Source organism: Anthonomus grandis, chromosome 13 (genome assembly GCF_022605725.1).
Source record: "Anthonomus grandis grandis chromosome 13, icAntGran1.3, whole genome shotgun sequence".
Classification (NCBI taxonomy): Eukaryota; Metazoa; Arthropoda; class Insecta; order Coleoptera; family Curculionidae; genus Anthonomus; species Anthonomus grandis.
Genome location: NC_065558.1, coordinates 11,178,615 through 11,194,871, shown reverse-complemented (window position 1 = coordinate 11,194,871; position 16,257 = coordinate 11,178,615). Strand labels below are relative to the sequence as shown.

The following is a 16,257-nucleotide window of genomic DNA, read 5'->3' as shown; positions in this document are numbered from 1 at the left end:
TTTTTAATTGTAATACCAGAAATTTAGCTTTTTATAAGTTTTAACTAATTTCTTTATGTGTTATAAATTTCTGTTTTTGGCATTATGCCATTTAAAGGTTTATATGACATGACCCTTATTTCTTATCATTTTAAGTAACTTTTAGTTGTGCGACTTTTATTTTAAATATTTTTCTTACATTTTGGTGCCCAATAGGTAAAACTTTTATATATAATATACTTTTTCAATCTATATAAGTCTATAATTTTTATACGTTACAACACTTACTTTAAAAAAACCTACTTAATGAACCAGTAAGATTCTTAAACAGCAATCGAGTCATAAAAGAGTATTTAAATATTTATTGTGAATTTAGGGAAAGCATATAATTTTATGAAGAAATTCTAACTGCATTATTTTAATTATTTTTTAAATTTTAATATAAAAAATTAGCTTTTTATATTTTTAAAATTAAATTCTTTATTAAATTTTATTTTGGAAATTTACGTGTCCTTAATTTTTAAATTTGTGTCATCAAAAAGTTTATATATCATGGCCGTTATTTTTTACCATTTTAAGTAAATGTTAGTTTTTTTACTCTTATTTATAATTTTGGTACATTTTGGCACCCAACAGGTGAGAATAATTTTAATTATACTCTACACTTCGTTCTAATATGCTTTTTTGATCTTCATTGTACAATATTGCTTTAAGAGAACTACTTAATGACCCATAAGATTTTTTAACAGCAACCAAATAATATTTAAATATTTATTGTTAGATCAAGAAAAGTATCTAATTGAGGCATGTTTTACAAAAACGGTACAAGGACTAAGATAGAGCTAATTGAAAATTCGATAATTCTGCAAAAAACACACATGTCCATTGTTTTTCCCCCAAATACAGCATTAGTCCGTGCGACAGGATCGGACATGTGTGCTTTTTGTCGTAATATCTCGCTGAAGCGCTCGAATTATTAGTCAGTTTGTTATTGTTTTGTCTATAAACCAGACGTGTTCTTGTGATTTTTGACTGGAGGTTAGAATTTGCTTTTTCTTGCTCAAAAATTATACTAAAAAAAATGCAAGATCGTGAAGAAGTTAACTAATTGGCCTACAAAAAAGCCAAAGAAAATAAAGAAGGAGACAGTGATCAAAGAGTTAAAAGTTCGTGGTGAAGAGCACATAAATCACAAGGGCAAACGTGTTTTAGCGTGTAAAACTGGCGAAGCATGCAGGTATGTTAGAGGGTATATTTTTTAAGTGTGGGTTTTCCAATAAAAAAAAAATTTTTTATAGTTGCAAAAATTCCGGCTTTTCCAAAGTTGCTGAAGAAAATAGAATTACCATTCTTACCCAGTTTAATAATATGACTGACAAAAATAATCAAGATTCTCATTTAAGTGGTCTCATATCAATGAACCATGTTATTAGAAGACGTCCCCGATCTGAAATAAATAAAAAAACTCACGGTGCAAGTTTTACTTACAAAATAAGGGTGGATGAATCTGAAATAAATGTGTGTAAGAAAGCTTTTCTCAGCCTATATGGCATTAAAGATGCTCGTTTAAGGCGAATTCGAGATTCTCTTATGACTACTGGAGCTTCTCCCAACGACAAAAGAGGAATACATGGAAACAGGCCAACAAAAACTCCAGATCACATTACAAGACTTATTAAAATCCATATAAAATCATTTTCCGCTAGTCGCTCGCATTATTCACGTCGTAAAAATCCAAACTGTTCCTATTTACCAGAATCTCTTACGTTAAGGGATATGCATAGAATGTTCCTACAAAGTTATAATATAAACATACCATATAAAAGTTACTGGAAAGTATTTAAGACATATTTTAACATTAAATTTGGATTTCCAAGATCTGACGCTTGTTCAGAATGCGACAAACTTGCTCAGCAACTAAACCGTACAGATCTTAACATAGAAGAACGAAATAGATTAGAATTAGAAAAGGAGATACACATTCGTAAAGCTGAAGCTTTTTAAGACCTAAAACGAAAATTTAAAATCAAAGCAAAAGCTGGAGAAGTAAGGTGTATCAGTTTTGATTTTATGCAAAATTTGCCCTTTCCTCACATACCATCTAACCCTGTTTTTTATAGCCGTCAACTTTGGTATAATGTTTTTGGTATACATGACCTTGGAACTGATAATGTTTGGATGTACACTAGGGGCCAATGAAGTCACTTCGATGTTACTGCATTTCCTTAAAAACCACATCCATAACCGCAGTTTGGTTATTTTTAGTGACGGTTGCCCAGGGCAAAATAAAAATTACGTAATGGCTCATTTTTTGCACACCTTGGTCAATATTCTAAAAATCGTCGATTCAGAAGAATACATATTTCCAATGAGGGGTTATTCCTTTTTGACAAACGATTCGGATTTTGCTCTGATAGAGAAAAATAAAAGACGCCTAGAGAGAGCCGAGATACCAGAGGATTGGGAAAATATGATTTTAAATGCCAGAATGAAACCTAACCAATTTAATTTGATAAAAATGAAGCAATACGATTTTTTTGATATAAAAACTGCGACCTGCAACTTTTTCCTAAAAACTCCAAAGCCAGCTATCAACATTAGAAAAATTAGGATTATGAAAATAACTAACCAAACATCTTTACTTTTTTTAAAGGATTCATACAGTGGCCCATTCAGAAGCAGTATTGTGGCCAAAGCAAATTTATCATGCAACATCCAACTGGAAAGGCTTTACAAGGAACCTCTTCCGTTTGCTTCAAATAAAGCTGAGAATTTAAGATCACTGTTACCGTTACTACGTCTTGTAGCTAATAAAAACTACTATGAATGGATTCTGGATAATACTTACCCTGATAACATGGACATTAATGAAGAAGATGATAATAGTAGTGGATGTGAAGATTAATTTACTACAAACTATTAAACTAATCCTTGTTTAGAATTTATTTTATGTTTAAATTTGTTAAATAAAACGTATGTTTTTCTTATTTAACTTTTTCTTCTTGCAAGAACAACTTATGTCCAATAGTTTTATCAAATTTTTAACAAATATATTAGAATTATTTTTTTTAAACAAGAATTAAATATATTAGCTTAATATACGCTCTAATTAATAAAAAAATTATGAAGAAATGAATTTGTTTTAAAACAAAATGTTTTTTTCATTTCCTGAAAATGTTGGATTTTGGACATATGTGTTTTTTATAAAACACGCCTTAATTTTATTGAAGGATGAAAATGCATTATTTGGAATAAAAAAAATTTCTTAATGTAATAAAACTATTTTCTTAATGGATTTTTTTTTGTCAATTTATGTATTTAGAGTTTCAATTTTTGAGTTTCTGTCATAAAACACTTTATTAATTGGCTTTTATTATACAAAAAAGTCAAACAAAGCCAAAATTTCAAACAAAACATAGTGTATTAGATAGAGGTGGGTCAATTTATTAATTTTAATAGGGAAATTATGTTACAACAAATTGGTGTTAGTTGTCTAATCATTCATAACTGTTGAAATGCTCTATGCCCAATTTCCCATAGTTAGGCACAAAATAAAATATCCTATATAATTTATCAACTATCAAGATAAACACTATTCCTATATATTCCATACAAAAGTTTATAATTTTATTAATCTAAGTTTTCATAGTTAAGTTCAAAAAAGGGACATCCTGAGGTCTGGATCATATTATTTTCACAGGCAACTGAAAGTTTTACGTAATCAGATATTTAGACATAAACTGTAAAATAACAAAAAAAAACTGTTAAAATAAAAATACAAAATGTGTTAACTCTGATCAAAAGTTAGCTAAACTAAATTTTTTTTTCCTAAATTTGAATGTCTTTGGAAGTGAAGTAAATAATCATATTTGATCAATTTTATGAAAGGAGCCATAAGCAATAAACGCTTTAATCCTCTTCTATCTGTAATTCTTCTTTTATAAAAGTATAAACATTATCTTCAATTAAGGAAATTTAGGAATACTTTAAATTTACACTTTATACAGTTTATTAAAATTTAACCTATAGCCTAGCACATATCTCGACAACCCAACGAGCAATTGCGTGATTTCCTGGTCTATACAATACACCAAAATCGTACGGTGTGAATACCGAGGTGCATTTAATTTAAATACAACAATAAATTGCTTATAACAAAGCAATGTTTTCGTGTAAATATAAACGTAACATCGAGCTAACAATAGGGTGTGCTGGTTACTTCCAAATAAGGAATTTAAATCAGATCGCAGTATGGTCACGATGGCGTCTAAGAAACTCTTTGCTCTTCCCAATTCAGATCTAATCTCCGTTGAATATCGATTTGATTAAATACATTAAACCCCATATCGAAACAATTATCGAAATACGCAGTACTAAAAAACGAAAAGCAAATAAACGGACTGATAGGGACAAGGGAACCAATATGTAACATAGAAGTTATGGTTCATGTAGGTCGTAATTCGCAATGCGAGCGGACAAGAAGAGATGCGGCGGCCAGGGCTCGCATATCGGTACCATTGCACCTTCGTATTTTAATTTTAATTAAGCAGAATTGATCATTAACTCGGGTTCGTTGGCGAGTGCAAACGTATTGATCAGGTTATGGGATCGCCTTGAACCGAGCCGGCTGCCACCCATTCCAAGGCCGAAAACACTATCTGAATTGCTTGTAGTTTGCGTTAAGAATTTTGTCGAATCGAGAGGTTTATGTAGGTGTGTTGTTATTTCGATGCGTTCCTCGCAAGTAAATTTTATGTCGTCTAGCTTTACTATATCGTATTGGATTTCGTTAGGGACACAACGATTTCATGAATAAAAAATAGGGTCTCATAACAGGATTTTTGCATTATTCGTCTCTAACCTAAAGTAAATTTTCGTGCATAACAAACACGGATATGATCATTCTTTTTTATAGATACTAAATTTATTGAATTAATTCAGTTGTACACTGTAATTGACTATCGAGAAAGTCAAATAGAATAAAGTTAGCTATTCAGCGTAAGAAATATATTGACATTTGCCTAGCGCTTTCAGCCATAGACCATCATTAGGGCTCTGACTTTACAAAGAATGCGAGCAGCTTAGAATTATTAAATTTATTAAAATTAGAATTTGTTTCAAAAACAGTATGAAAAGATACACGATTTAATCTTGTTTGTGTAAAGTGGAGAGTCGCTCCACTAAGGCTTACATCAATTCTTAGGCTCGAGTTATGTGGAACATTGTTAGCTGTTCGGTGCATAGGTTCATAGACATCTTAGAGCCCAGTTTAAATAGTTTTTATTTTTGGATGGACTTTACGGTCGTCTTGAATTAATTTCGAGAAAAATTTACTAATTGGAAGAGTTTTATGGCAAATTGCGTTGCTGAAACGTATAGTTTAAGTAACGAGGAGCAGTGAAATCATTTACCTCATAGATTTTATCTCACGAAGCATTAATCTAAATCATCATATATAACTATGGTAGCCTAGTCCATATTGGTTGTATCAACAAAAACATGAGTGGGTTTTAAACTCGAAAAGGTCAATCTACTTGATAAGATTCCAAAGAGAAAAAAAAAGAAGGTTAGTCTTGTGTCTTTATTTCCAGATTAATCAGTTTTTGTTCCTAAAAGCTTTTTGGTTCAATAAGTTAAAATTGCTAATATAAAAATTTAAAGCTTGTATTTTTTAACAGGGAATTTTTTTTCAAGTCAAAATTTTTAACTGCAGGAAACGGAAACAGCTCTAAGTTTACATATAACTTCGCGTTAAGAATTTTCTTGAATCGAGAGGGTTATGTAGGTGTGTTGTTATTTCGATGCGTTCCTCGCAAGTAAATTTTATACCGTCTAGCTTTACTGTACCATATTGGATTTCTTTAGGGATACAATGGTTTCATGGAGAAAAAACATAATATCATATCAGGATTTTTGCATTATTGGTCTCTATAACATAAAGTAAGTTTTGATGCATAACAAAAATGGATATGATTATAACCTGTTTACAGATTATACATTTATATTGCAGAAGGATTTAAAACGAAAATCCAATGATAAAATAGGTATTTTCATTAACGTTATTTTTGATAAACTACAATATATTTTATATACAAAAAGGGGTCTTTTACATACAAGAGGAGGTTATATTAAAACACTCCAATCCTACAATTATTTTAAAGATTACAAAAAAATAATAATATTCAATCCAAAATTTAATAAACAGAATATATATTTAAAATTGGAAAGTAGAAAATATATCGTTCTGTTGTTTAGTTCTTTAGAAAGTGTTTAAATAAATCAAATTAAAATAACTCTTTCATTTTGAGATGAATTACGAAGAAACCATTAAATAACAATTAAAAGTTTAAAATAAATCGATCGAATTACGACAATTCTGTGGAATATTTACTTTAATATAAGAGAATTATAGAATTAAATAAGTTTTGCATGCATAACCAAAATGGATATGAATATTTTTGGCTATATAACAAATAAAAGACAAATTATTATAATTTAATAACTACAAAAATAATTATTAATAGGTACATTGACGAAAATTTTATCAAGAATTAGATGAAAAATCGCCAAATTTAAGTTTCCAGAATGTGAGAAAACTATTATCGAAATGTGTTTAAAAGCCTTTAAATGCTTAAAGTAAATCAATTAAATTACAATACAAAATGTTGCCACTTTTGTAGAAATTGTATGTATGTAGAAATAAAAAAATATAAGTTTTTGATACATAACTAACATAAGAATAAGGATTGATAATACTTTTTGTTAAACAAAAAGCTCAAAAAATATTAATGTTTCGCTCAAATACTAACGTGTTAAAATTATTTAAGAGAAATGAATATATTTTTATTATCTAATATTATATAAAATAATATATATTAAATTATATATATTATTTATAAAAATTTAGCATTGTACTCTGAGATACACAATCATATACGTTTCTCAGCAAGAATACTTTGCTCCTCAATTTTCCAGATAGATTATGTGTAGCTGTATGAATATCCCAAGTAGGATTTGGGTCTACATATTTACTGGTTGAGTTTGTTATGATTAACCCAAATTTTTGGCCTGCAATTGTGTTTCACTCGAACTTTTTATTATAGGAGATGTTTTCTGAGACGAAATCCAATCAATAGGATGCCACTGTATTATAAAATTTTCAAATTCCTCGTTGTGTAATTGGCCTACAAGTCTTTTCATTAAAATTTTTTTCCCATAAAATATGGTATATAATGGGTTTAATTTTGGACCTTTACTTTTTATTTTCTGTACGTCATATATAGTAACCTCTTTAAAATACTCCAAGATTATTGCTTATGCTGATGGTACACAGTTGTATTTTTCATTTGACCCTAATAACTTCATTGAGTTGATGTAGCTAATAAAAAACTTGAACATGTTTGCCATTTATCGTCAGGAGATAATTTTAATTTAAACACAATTAAATCTAACGTGATGTTATTTGCAAGTAAGTCTAAGGTTGATTTTTGGAAAAATAATATAAAGATTTGTATTGATCATATTTCGCTTGAGTATGTGGACATGGCTCGCAACTTGCATCTAATATTGGATGCACAACTAAAATTTTAATATCATGTTGCTGAAGTTAGGAAGAAAGCCTATTTTCAAGTTGTGGTATCTTAATTTAAACTTAAGAAAAATAAAGTCTTTAGTTCTATAAAGATTCAACTATTGAGACTTTAGACATTTTGCTTGCCTTAGTTTCTTTAAAGGAAATAAAGTCCAAGTAATGCAAAATGCTTGTTGTAGACTTATTTTTTATCTAAACAGTTGTGACCTTATGAGTAACTAAGAATGGAAGACCACTGGACACTTCATGGTTCTCAGCATCAGATTATTAATTTTTCTGTCAGAAATACGCAAATACATAGTAATTTTGTTATTAGGTCCACCCTTCACGGTATTAAAATTAGGCATAAAGCGACGTCCAATGTTCCTTAATTGAAATATTTATTGTTTGAAAAATCTTTTACCTTTATATCAATTTCTCGTTTGAACTAGTTACCTAACAGTTTTGAAATTTTAATATGTTAAAGCTTAAGTATGAGTTAAAAACATTTCTTCTCTTAAATTATACAACTACTATAATCTTTGATCTATTACGTGTGTAATGTCTCATACAGTTTTAAGCTACTACTATATATACTTTGTAATGCCTATTAATTAAATTTTTGAGTCATAACAAAAAAATCAAAAACGATGATATATTTTTTTTCCAAATAACAAAAACATAAAAATTCATTTAAATCTTTATTATTTTAAATGTTTTTTCTTTGTAAAAAGTCAGTTTTAGTGGAATTATGGTTGTATAGATGTTTTGCGTAGATTCAATACATCCCTGTCAAATACAGAACCGGCTAGACTTCAGCAGAATACAAAATATAAATAAAAAAAACTGTTATTGGAACATTTGTAAAGTCCTTTACTATCTAAAATAAAATTAAGATTCCTTAGATAGCAAGAGCTTTTGCATCAAATAAGCTTAATCCTAAAATACTACCACTTTTTTCTTTTGACAAGCTAAACATAGATTCTAAATTTTTAGTCGAACAATTTATTGACATTTTATGCAGAGCATAGGAAAGAAGCATCAAGATATCCCCTTAAAGCCTCATCCATGCAGAATACAGAACAAGTCATGTTAACAATTGGCGAACCTGAAATCTGCGCGTGCATAAAATCTGACTCGACGTTTAAATCGAGACTCGTTACGTCCGTTCTCCGTTTACAGCTTATATGTATGTATATTACTTGACACAGGTAGTTTATGTGAGCGGTCAAAGAGGTATTCGAATCCCTATTGGTCGGGTCCGCGAGTTATGATGAAGTTAGATTGGCTCTACCTCTTCCAAGTCCCGCCCCTGTCTACCTTTGTTTGTCTCCTTCATAAGCTTCTTTATTACCTTACCTTACTGGTATATTACAGAAGCTGATGGTAATATTCTTGCTTGGGTCCCCGGTGTGTGATACGTTTCTTAATAAATACATACCCATTAAATTTAGATCTAAAACGTCGGCTTTTAGTAATGCAATCAACTGGCTCCTTAGTCGGGTATGTTCGTATTTAGAAGTCAGAACCAGTTTTTGATGGGTGGACAAGAAATAATACCGGTACTGAACAAATAGATACATGGTTCGGAACTGTTGTTACGGATTCCCATCAACAGCATGGTGCTTTCGGACATATTGGTCATGTTATGGCTTTTGTGCTCATAATGTTCCCCCTGGTAGGCACTGATAATAAAACTAGTTTTATATTATATAGGTAGCTTTTTTGATCAGCCCTTACTAAAATATATTTAAGGCAACGTGTATCAGGCACATTTAAGTTATGCACAAAAATTTAAAAAAAAATGATTGTAATAGTTTTATTTTCTATGGAGTCTTTGGAATGCTTTTTTTTAAACAAAATATTTTTCTAATTGTGAAAGAGGATCTAATTTTCTAAGATACGTCACAAAAACATGGTGAGGATGTAAGGTAACGACGGCCTTATTTGCCTCCAATACTACTTAAAGTTAATAGTAATTAATACGCCTTAGGTATTAGCTTTGATGCTATGCGTTTTATACTTGTTAAACTCATTTTAGTTGAAGCATTAACACCTCTCATGTAATTGAGACGCAGCATATTCTGCTCCAAGTTTCTTATGAAACACAAAAATCTAAATACAAAATAAAAATTTATGATATGTATCAAGAGTTGTACCCAATTGGAGTTAATTACCCTTTTTGATTTTTCACAATCTGACAATTTAAGCTCCTCAGGAAGCACTTTGTTTACTGACTATCCGATAATTAATAAAAACCTGCTATTTTAGGAATAAAAAATTACTCTATTGGCATACAAATATATTAAGATGCTTTAAAAAATGCTAAAAGTAAAGTAGCAAAAATGTATATTCCTCCCATAGATATAAGATACTAACTTCAAATTAATAAGCATTACAACATATTTAAATCTGTAGTTATTGCTATTAGAGAAGCACTTAATTTTAATAGACTTAATATCTGTACTTCAAGTAATTGAAAACAGATACGCCTAGCCAAATAAGATAAATTCTATAAGATGGGAAATTAAGAAACTGATTACACTTATCAGATTTAACTTAATAGATTAAAAACTTTACATTTATATGGGTTAAGGCATATATGAGCCGTTCAGCGGAAAAGTGGTCTAACTCCCTTAAAGTAGAAATTTGGAAAATTGATATTTTGCATCTGGATGAATTAAAAAATCACAGTAACATCTTCTTTACTTTTTTGTATTTATAATAACCCTGTACTAAAATTTCATATGGTAAACATTTTTACTGATTGCGTCCATTAATTACATTTTTGCCGCCCAATATCATTCTTCCAGTAAGTTTTTTTCAAAAACATAGCGGAAAAGTGGTATAACTTGGTGATTTATATCACTTTTCCTTGTAAAAGTTAACCAAATTTCACAAAACTGATGAACCAAAGAAAAATAGCTGTAGTATGTTTACTATGATATCTATTACTGATAAAAATGTTCAAAAAATATAGAGCTTGAAGAGCAAAACATTACTACTACTTATCTTACATACTAAACTTACAGTAAGGAGAGTAGAAACAAGTTATTAAACAAATTAATCTTCATCAGAATCGGATAATGGACCACTGTCAACAGCATCTTCTTTTGTCAGTAAGTCCAGGAAGAACTGATGCTGAATCGGGGGAATCCACTGAAGAAGTTCTATCATATCTTTTTTCTTAGCTACAGTAACTGATCTACACACTACGTACCATAACACTAAAAAAACCTGACTAAACAAGAAAAAGCGAGTTTAATATGACCTGGCGCGACATCGGAACAGCGTGGTGCCTTGACTTATACCACTATTCCAGCGAACGAATCCATTATGTTGCTATGAAGTTCTTATCTTAGCTAAGTTAAAATTTTGACTTATACCAGTTTTCGACTGAATATATTAGGCCAGTAGAAACATAATTAATGGTATAACTCAAAAATTAAAAAATACTGACATATACCACTTTTCCTCTGAGCGGCTCATATAGGGTTAAGTGGTAACGAGATCGTAGATATGTTAGCCAAAAAATTAGTAAGTCAACGAAAACTCTTATCAGATTCTCCTTGTGATGCTAATATTGCTAGAACATTAAAAAACGCTATTGCATTAAAACGTGCATAATGCACATTTAAGTTATGCATAATAATTTTAAAAACATTCTCTATGTATGTAGTTGTTTAGCAGTGTAAAGCTATTGTTAAATAAAATAGTTGATTTTTAAACGATAAACATATTTTAACCCTATTTTTAGAGCTGAAGGGCTAAATCGTCTTTCAAACTCTTTATATTAACACAGAGATAATTACTTCCTCTCAGCTGGAGATTTCAGGCTATATGGACTAAAGTCCTTAAACATAGAAATTATTACTTAAGAAAAATATTTAAAATATATGGAACAGTGGCTACTCTTGGTTTGGAATAATTTTCTAGTGAAAGATACTCAAATTTAAAATATATTTACATTGTAAGTGACTTAATATTTTGTATGTGCCTATAAAAATTTATTTTTTCCTTAAAAATTCTTTTTTAATTAATTCAACTGTTACTAGAGGTCAATATATTAGCGACTTAAAACTAGTATTTATGTTCCTCTTAAATTAAGCATTGTCACTTTTCTATAGCACATTTTTGATTATTAGATATTTCTTGTTTTTATCTATAAATTTATTACTAAATTGATTATCAGCGGTAATATTCTATTATAAAAATCATATATTATTAGCATCATATCCGTTTAAGTTATGCATGCCTAACTGATTTTTGTTATAAGGATACAAATTTTCTACTTACAAGTTATATTTATCAAGCCTCTATTAATAACAAAAACTTATTTTACTATATTTATATAATTAATACAAATAACATTTTGGTTCAAATATGTTTAAAAGGTTATTAATATTTTCGTAAAAAAGCCAGTTTTTGAAAAATAGAATAATTTTAGTAACAGTTGCAATCTTGTTTTTTTATCCATATAGACCTTTAGTATATAACTTTTCCCCTATAATATCAAAGACTAATGGTCTAAGAGTTTCAATCAAATCTCTAATATTTTAAGATTAATCTCATATATCTGAAAAGTTATTGAGAAACTCACTTTCAGAGACCTCACTTCGCTGCTCTGTCCTGTAGTAAGAGTTTAAGTTGTAACTCTCTAGTTTTATATAGTAAAATTTTTGAACAGCCCTTCTTAAAATATACTGAAGATAACCTGCATGATATACATTAAAGTAATGCACAATATCAAAAAAAGTTATATGCATATTAATTAGTTGTTTAGGATTAGTGTAAAGGGAGAGAAAATCTATATTTCTCTTAAAAAAATATTAATAGTTACTGCTTTTGGAAAAATTTCCTTGTGAATGGTATTCAAGTTTAAAATGCCTTTACGATAAATATCCCATTGCTATACAATATAAGCACCTAAATTACATAACACTTGTATGTGGCTATAAAAAGTTAATTTCAACACGAAAATTATTTTCTAATTACTTGTTGAACTGTTACTAAGGATCAATATATTAATGAATGAAACATATACATGTTTTTCTAAAAACAAGCATTTTTACTTTTTTATAGTACCTTTTTGGTTGTTGGTTATTACGTACTTTTATTTTACAAAAATTATCATACAGCATCATATTAAAATTGTACCTGATACCTGAAACTTTTATCTATTTTTGCCATGCGTAACACTGCTTTTACTTTTATGGAATATATGATATATTTGCTTCTAACTAATTTGTTTACAATGTAACAATAATAGTTACAATCTTACTTCATGCATCTACTAACAATTTATTTGAAATACTGGAAAAAACGTGTAGCTTCAATTGCCTGGAAAAAATGTTAAACTACTTCAAATATTCGAAATGAAACCAAAAAAACATACCGAGCTTAAAATGACCTCAATGCCAGGGATCTAATATATTTTCAATAATCAGGGATCTGAGGATTTTAATTTTAATCTAATCACCAATATTTTTAATTAAATCTGTCATATATTCAAAAGATTTTTAATAAATTAATTTCTAGATGTTTTATTTTACTGCTCTGTTCTGCAGTAAAGGTTTAACTTTAAACTCTTTTATTCAATCTATTTCAGGAAATAAGTAAGAATATAATATCCTTTTAAATTATGCATAAACCTTATATTTATAAAGCAACTACATAGTTAACTAAATTTTATATTAAAAATAAAATTCTTCTTTATTTCGCATTAAATAAAGCCTTTGCTTACTAAATTTAAGATATAGGTAATGCATAACTTAAATGAAAACGATAGTAACTTTACAATTTCTAGCTCTAAAAGTTGGCTCTTCTGAATTGGATATACAGATACCACTCATAAATATATTTATGAAATAATAATTTTATTTAGATGCTATAAAACATAAACTTACATAAAATAAATTATATTTTAAATTTAATATTTTTGAAATTTTGACTTTGATTTAGAAACATAAAAGATAAATCGCAAAAAAAGTAGATTTTTATATATTTAAAAAAATGCAATTTAATTTAATTAAATTAATATTAATTATATTCAAGGTATATTATAGTTGTTTTTTATACCCGCACTTCAAATAAATTTTAAAATTTTATAAAAATCCTAAAAGTGAATAATTTTCTAGCCCTTGCTGCATAGGACCCTTGCATAATTCTTATTATAAATATAAATCAAACAATAATATAAAGAAACATAACTTAACATTTATTGCTCTAATAGTAAATTAGGTAAACTAGAACTAGGCATATTCTCCAAATCATATTCCCCCTGACTAAAACTAATTAAAATATAAATTAAATAGGCATCTAACTTCATGGTGTACACTCCAAATATAAGAGAGCAAGTAACATACGAAAAATATAAAGTAAATAATACTACTAAAAAAGAATAAGCTATTGGAGTATCGGATTTAAGGAAGTAAATTAATAAATAACATACACCTGTACAAATAAAGGTTATCATTAATTTCTGATAAAATAAAATATAATAAATCGACCCTATATTTTTAACCCTTTTGAGAGATTCAGGGTTAGCGACTTTTCTATAAAGTCTTGATCCCTTAAGGAAACTTTTATTAAAAATTACACAAATGTTTAAAACACCCGTATCAATAACGTTATAAATTTTTTCATTGAATCTCCAATATAAGATACAACAGCTTAATCTACTTATGGCTTTTGAAGCTTTGCTCTTTCTTGCTGTCCAAATTAATATTAATTTAAGGCAAAGATATTTATATAAGGCTATTAATATTGCTCCAATAAGTGCTGTTCCCATGTGATAACGATATACTATGCCTAAGCTACTAAACAAGAACTTAATACTAACTGGATAAGAAAGTGTTAGCCCAATAGTCATTTGTTGTATAGATAATATAAAAAAGCTCATAAAAATATACATTAAGGCATTATAAAGCTGAAGAAACAAATACTGCTTTGCTTTAAGTGGTGTTATGTGACAAAAAACATTGTTGCAATTTAATTTATTCCTTAGTGTAAAATATTCTGGATCACACGCAAAAGCTACTAAATCTATATTATGGTTTTTAAGAACTTCTTTACATTTATCATCAGCTGTAACATTATAAGAAGTATTTTCATAGATATTACCTAAATGGACAAAAGTTGATATAAAAAATGTAAATATTAACACGTGTTGAACCCAGGAAATGATTACCAAAATAGATGCATACTTCATTTTACTATTAAATATTTTAATAAGATTTACCCCCTTAAAAGTCTCACTGACCCAAAAGCACGTCATAAAAAATAGGAAGAATGCTGCTACAGTACACAAAATAGCTGTGCCTAACCAAGCATATTTTTTAAAGTTAGCTATTTCTTGATTGCTATTATGAGTGTTTTTATAGAAAAAATATTTTCTATAAGCGTGCAGTAGAAAGTATGTTATACAACAAGGGACCACTATCAAGGAAAATAAAAAAATATGCCTGGTGAATTGTATGAAAACAAAAAACCATGCAAAACTTGTTAACAGTATTAAAAAGGCAGCTAAAAGTATTTTCCAGTAATATTTTAGGATTTCACTCATAAACAGCTTGGTACCATGCGAAACTTCTGATATTATCTTTATATTCTTTATAGACCTCTTTATAGTCTTAGCATCTACTTTCCTGTTCTCCAATACGGAGATTTCTTTTAAAGTGTCTTCATCTGGAACACTGTTAGGAACACATCTAGAAAAATCTAGCTTAAGAATCATATTTCTTTATTCAAATAAACACACTAACCTGCCTTGGTATGGTGCACTAGGCAAATACCACTGAGCACAATCAGTACTACTATTCAAGTACTCTGGACCTCTGAGACAAATCAACTCACTATCCCCACCCATTTTGGAAGATAAGAATACCTTTTTGGGACATTCTACAACACAAGCTCGTTTAGAATCACACCCGCCAAATGGTATTCCAGCATCATCGCAATTAGTCACGTCGAAATATTGTAAAAATGGTTTCTTCTCAACGAGATAGTCCAGGCCGCAGCTTCGACCAAATGAGTCTTTTGGGTGTAAGAGGCTTTTGATGTTTCCAATTAGGTGGGCAAACATTCCTATGCCAAACCACGTTATTATCAATAGGAAAAGGAGGATGGTGGCACCAAAATCGACCACGTTTCGTTGGGATGATGACGGATTTCTCGTTTGGCTTGTTTGGTTTATATCCATTATGTCAAATTAGTGTCAAAGGTTTATAACCTGTTTGTAATATACAAAATTCAGTAAGTAACAGAAAAAGTAAAACGTAACATTAAGTTGTACGTGATGCCAACATTATTTCTATTTAATTTGTGAGATGCAAAAATTATAACTCAATGCATAACTTAAATAAATATTATACATATTTCAATAATAAATTCTAGGAAGAAAAAGGAAGTGAAAGACGTCGGTGAATTTTAAAAAAATTGTTGAATATAAAACTGAACTGGCTTAAAATCCTCATGCGAAAAATTTAAGACTCTATTAATTCATTGAAACTTTGTTAATTATGGTTTAACCCATCAGGTAAAAAAAGGATTTCATGACTGGAAATAATAGTGAAATGGATGACTACCTGAAAGTAATGCTTGGACTGGTAATTAGCATCATCATCAGTTACCTTAAGTAAAATCTATATTGGTGAATTTATAATTAGTTCCTTATTTTGTTAGGTATTACGTCACTATTAAAGTAAATA

General features: G+C 29.0%; 2 protein-coding genes across 5 annotated transcripts in view; both read right to left on the bottom strand.

Moving 5' to 3' along the window:
* The window catches only part of LOC126743789 (homeotic protein spalt-major-like), a 179,236-nt gene that overhangs the window by 54,156 nt on the left and 108,823 nt on the right, over positions 1–16,257 (bottom strand). The window lies entirely within an intron of this gene.
* Positions 13,746–15,764, bottom strand: LOC126743790 (choline transporter-like protein 2). Its single transcript, XM_050451014.1, has 2 exons — positions 15,313–15,764; positions 13,746–15,258 (listed from the first exon to the last, which is right to left on the bottom strand). Exons 1-2 carry the CDS (start codon positions 15,747–15,749, stop codon positions 13,767–13,769), a joined length of 1,929 nt encoding a protein of 642 aa, XP_050306971.1. The 5' UTR covers positions 15,750–15,764; the 3' UTR covers positions 13,746–13,766.

Excerpts from the sequence above, each read along its gene's own strand:
- LOC126743790 (XM_050451014.1), bottom strand. The coding sequence starts at position 15,749 with ATGGATATAAACCAAACAAGCCAAACGAGAAATCCGTCATCATCCCAA. Across the intron at positions 15,259-15,312 it reads AGTGCACCATACCAAGGCAG|ATGTGTTCCTAACAGTGTTC; the intron begins GTTAGTGTGTTT and ends AGATTTTTCTAG.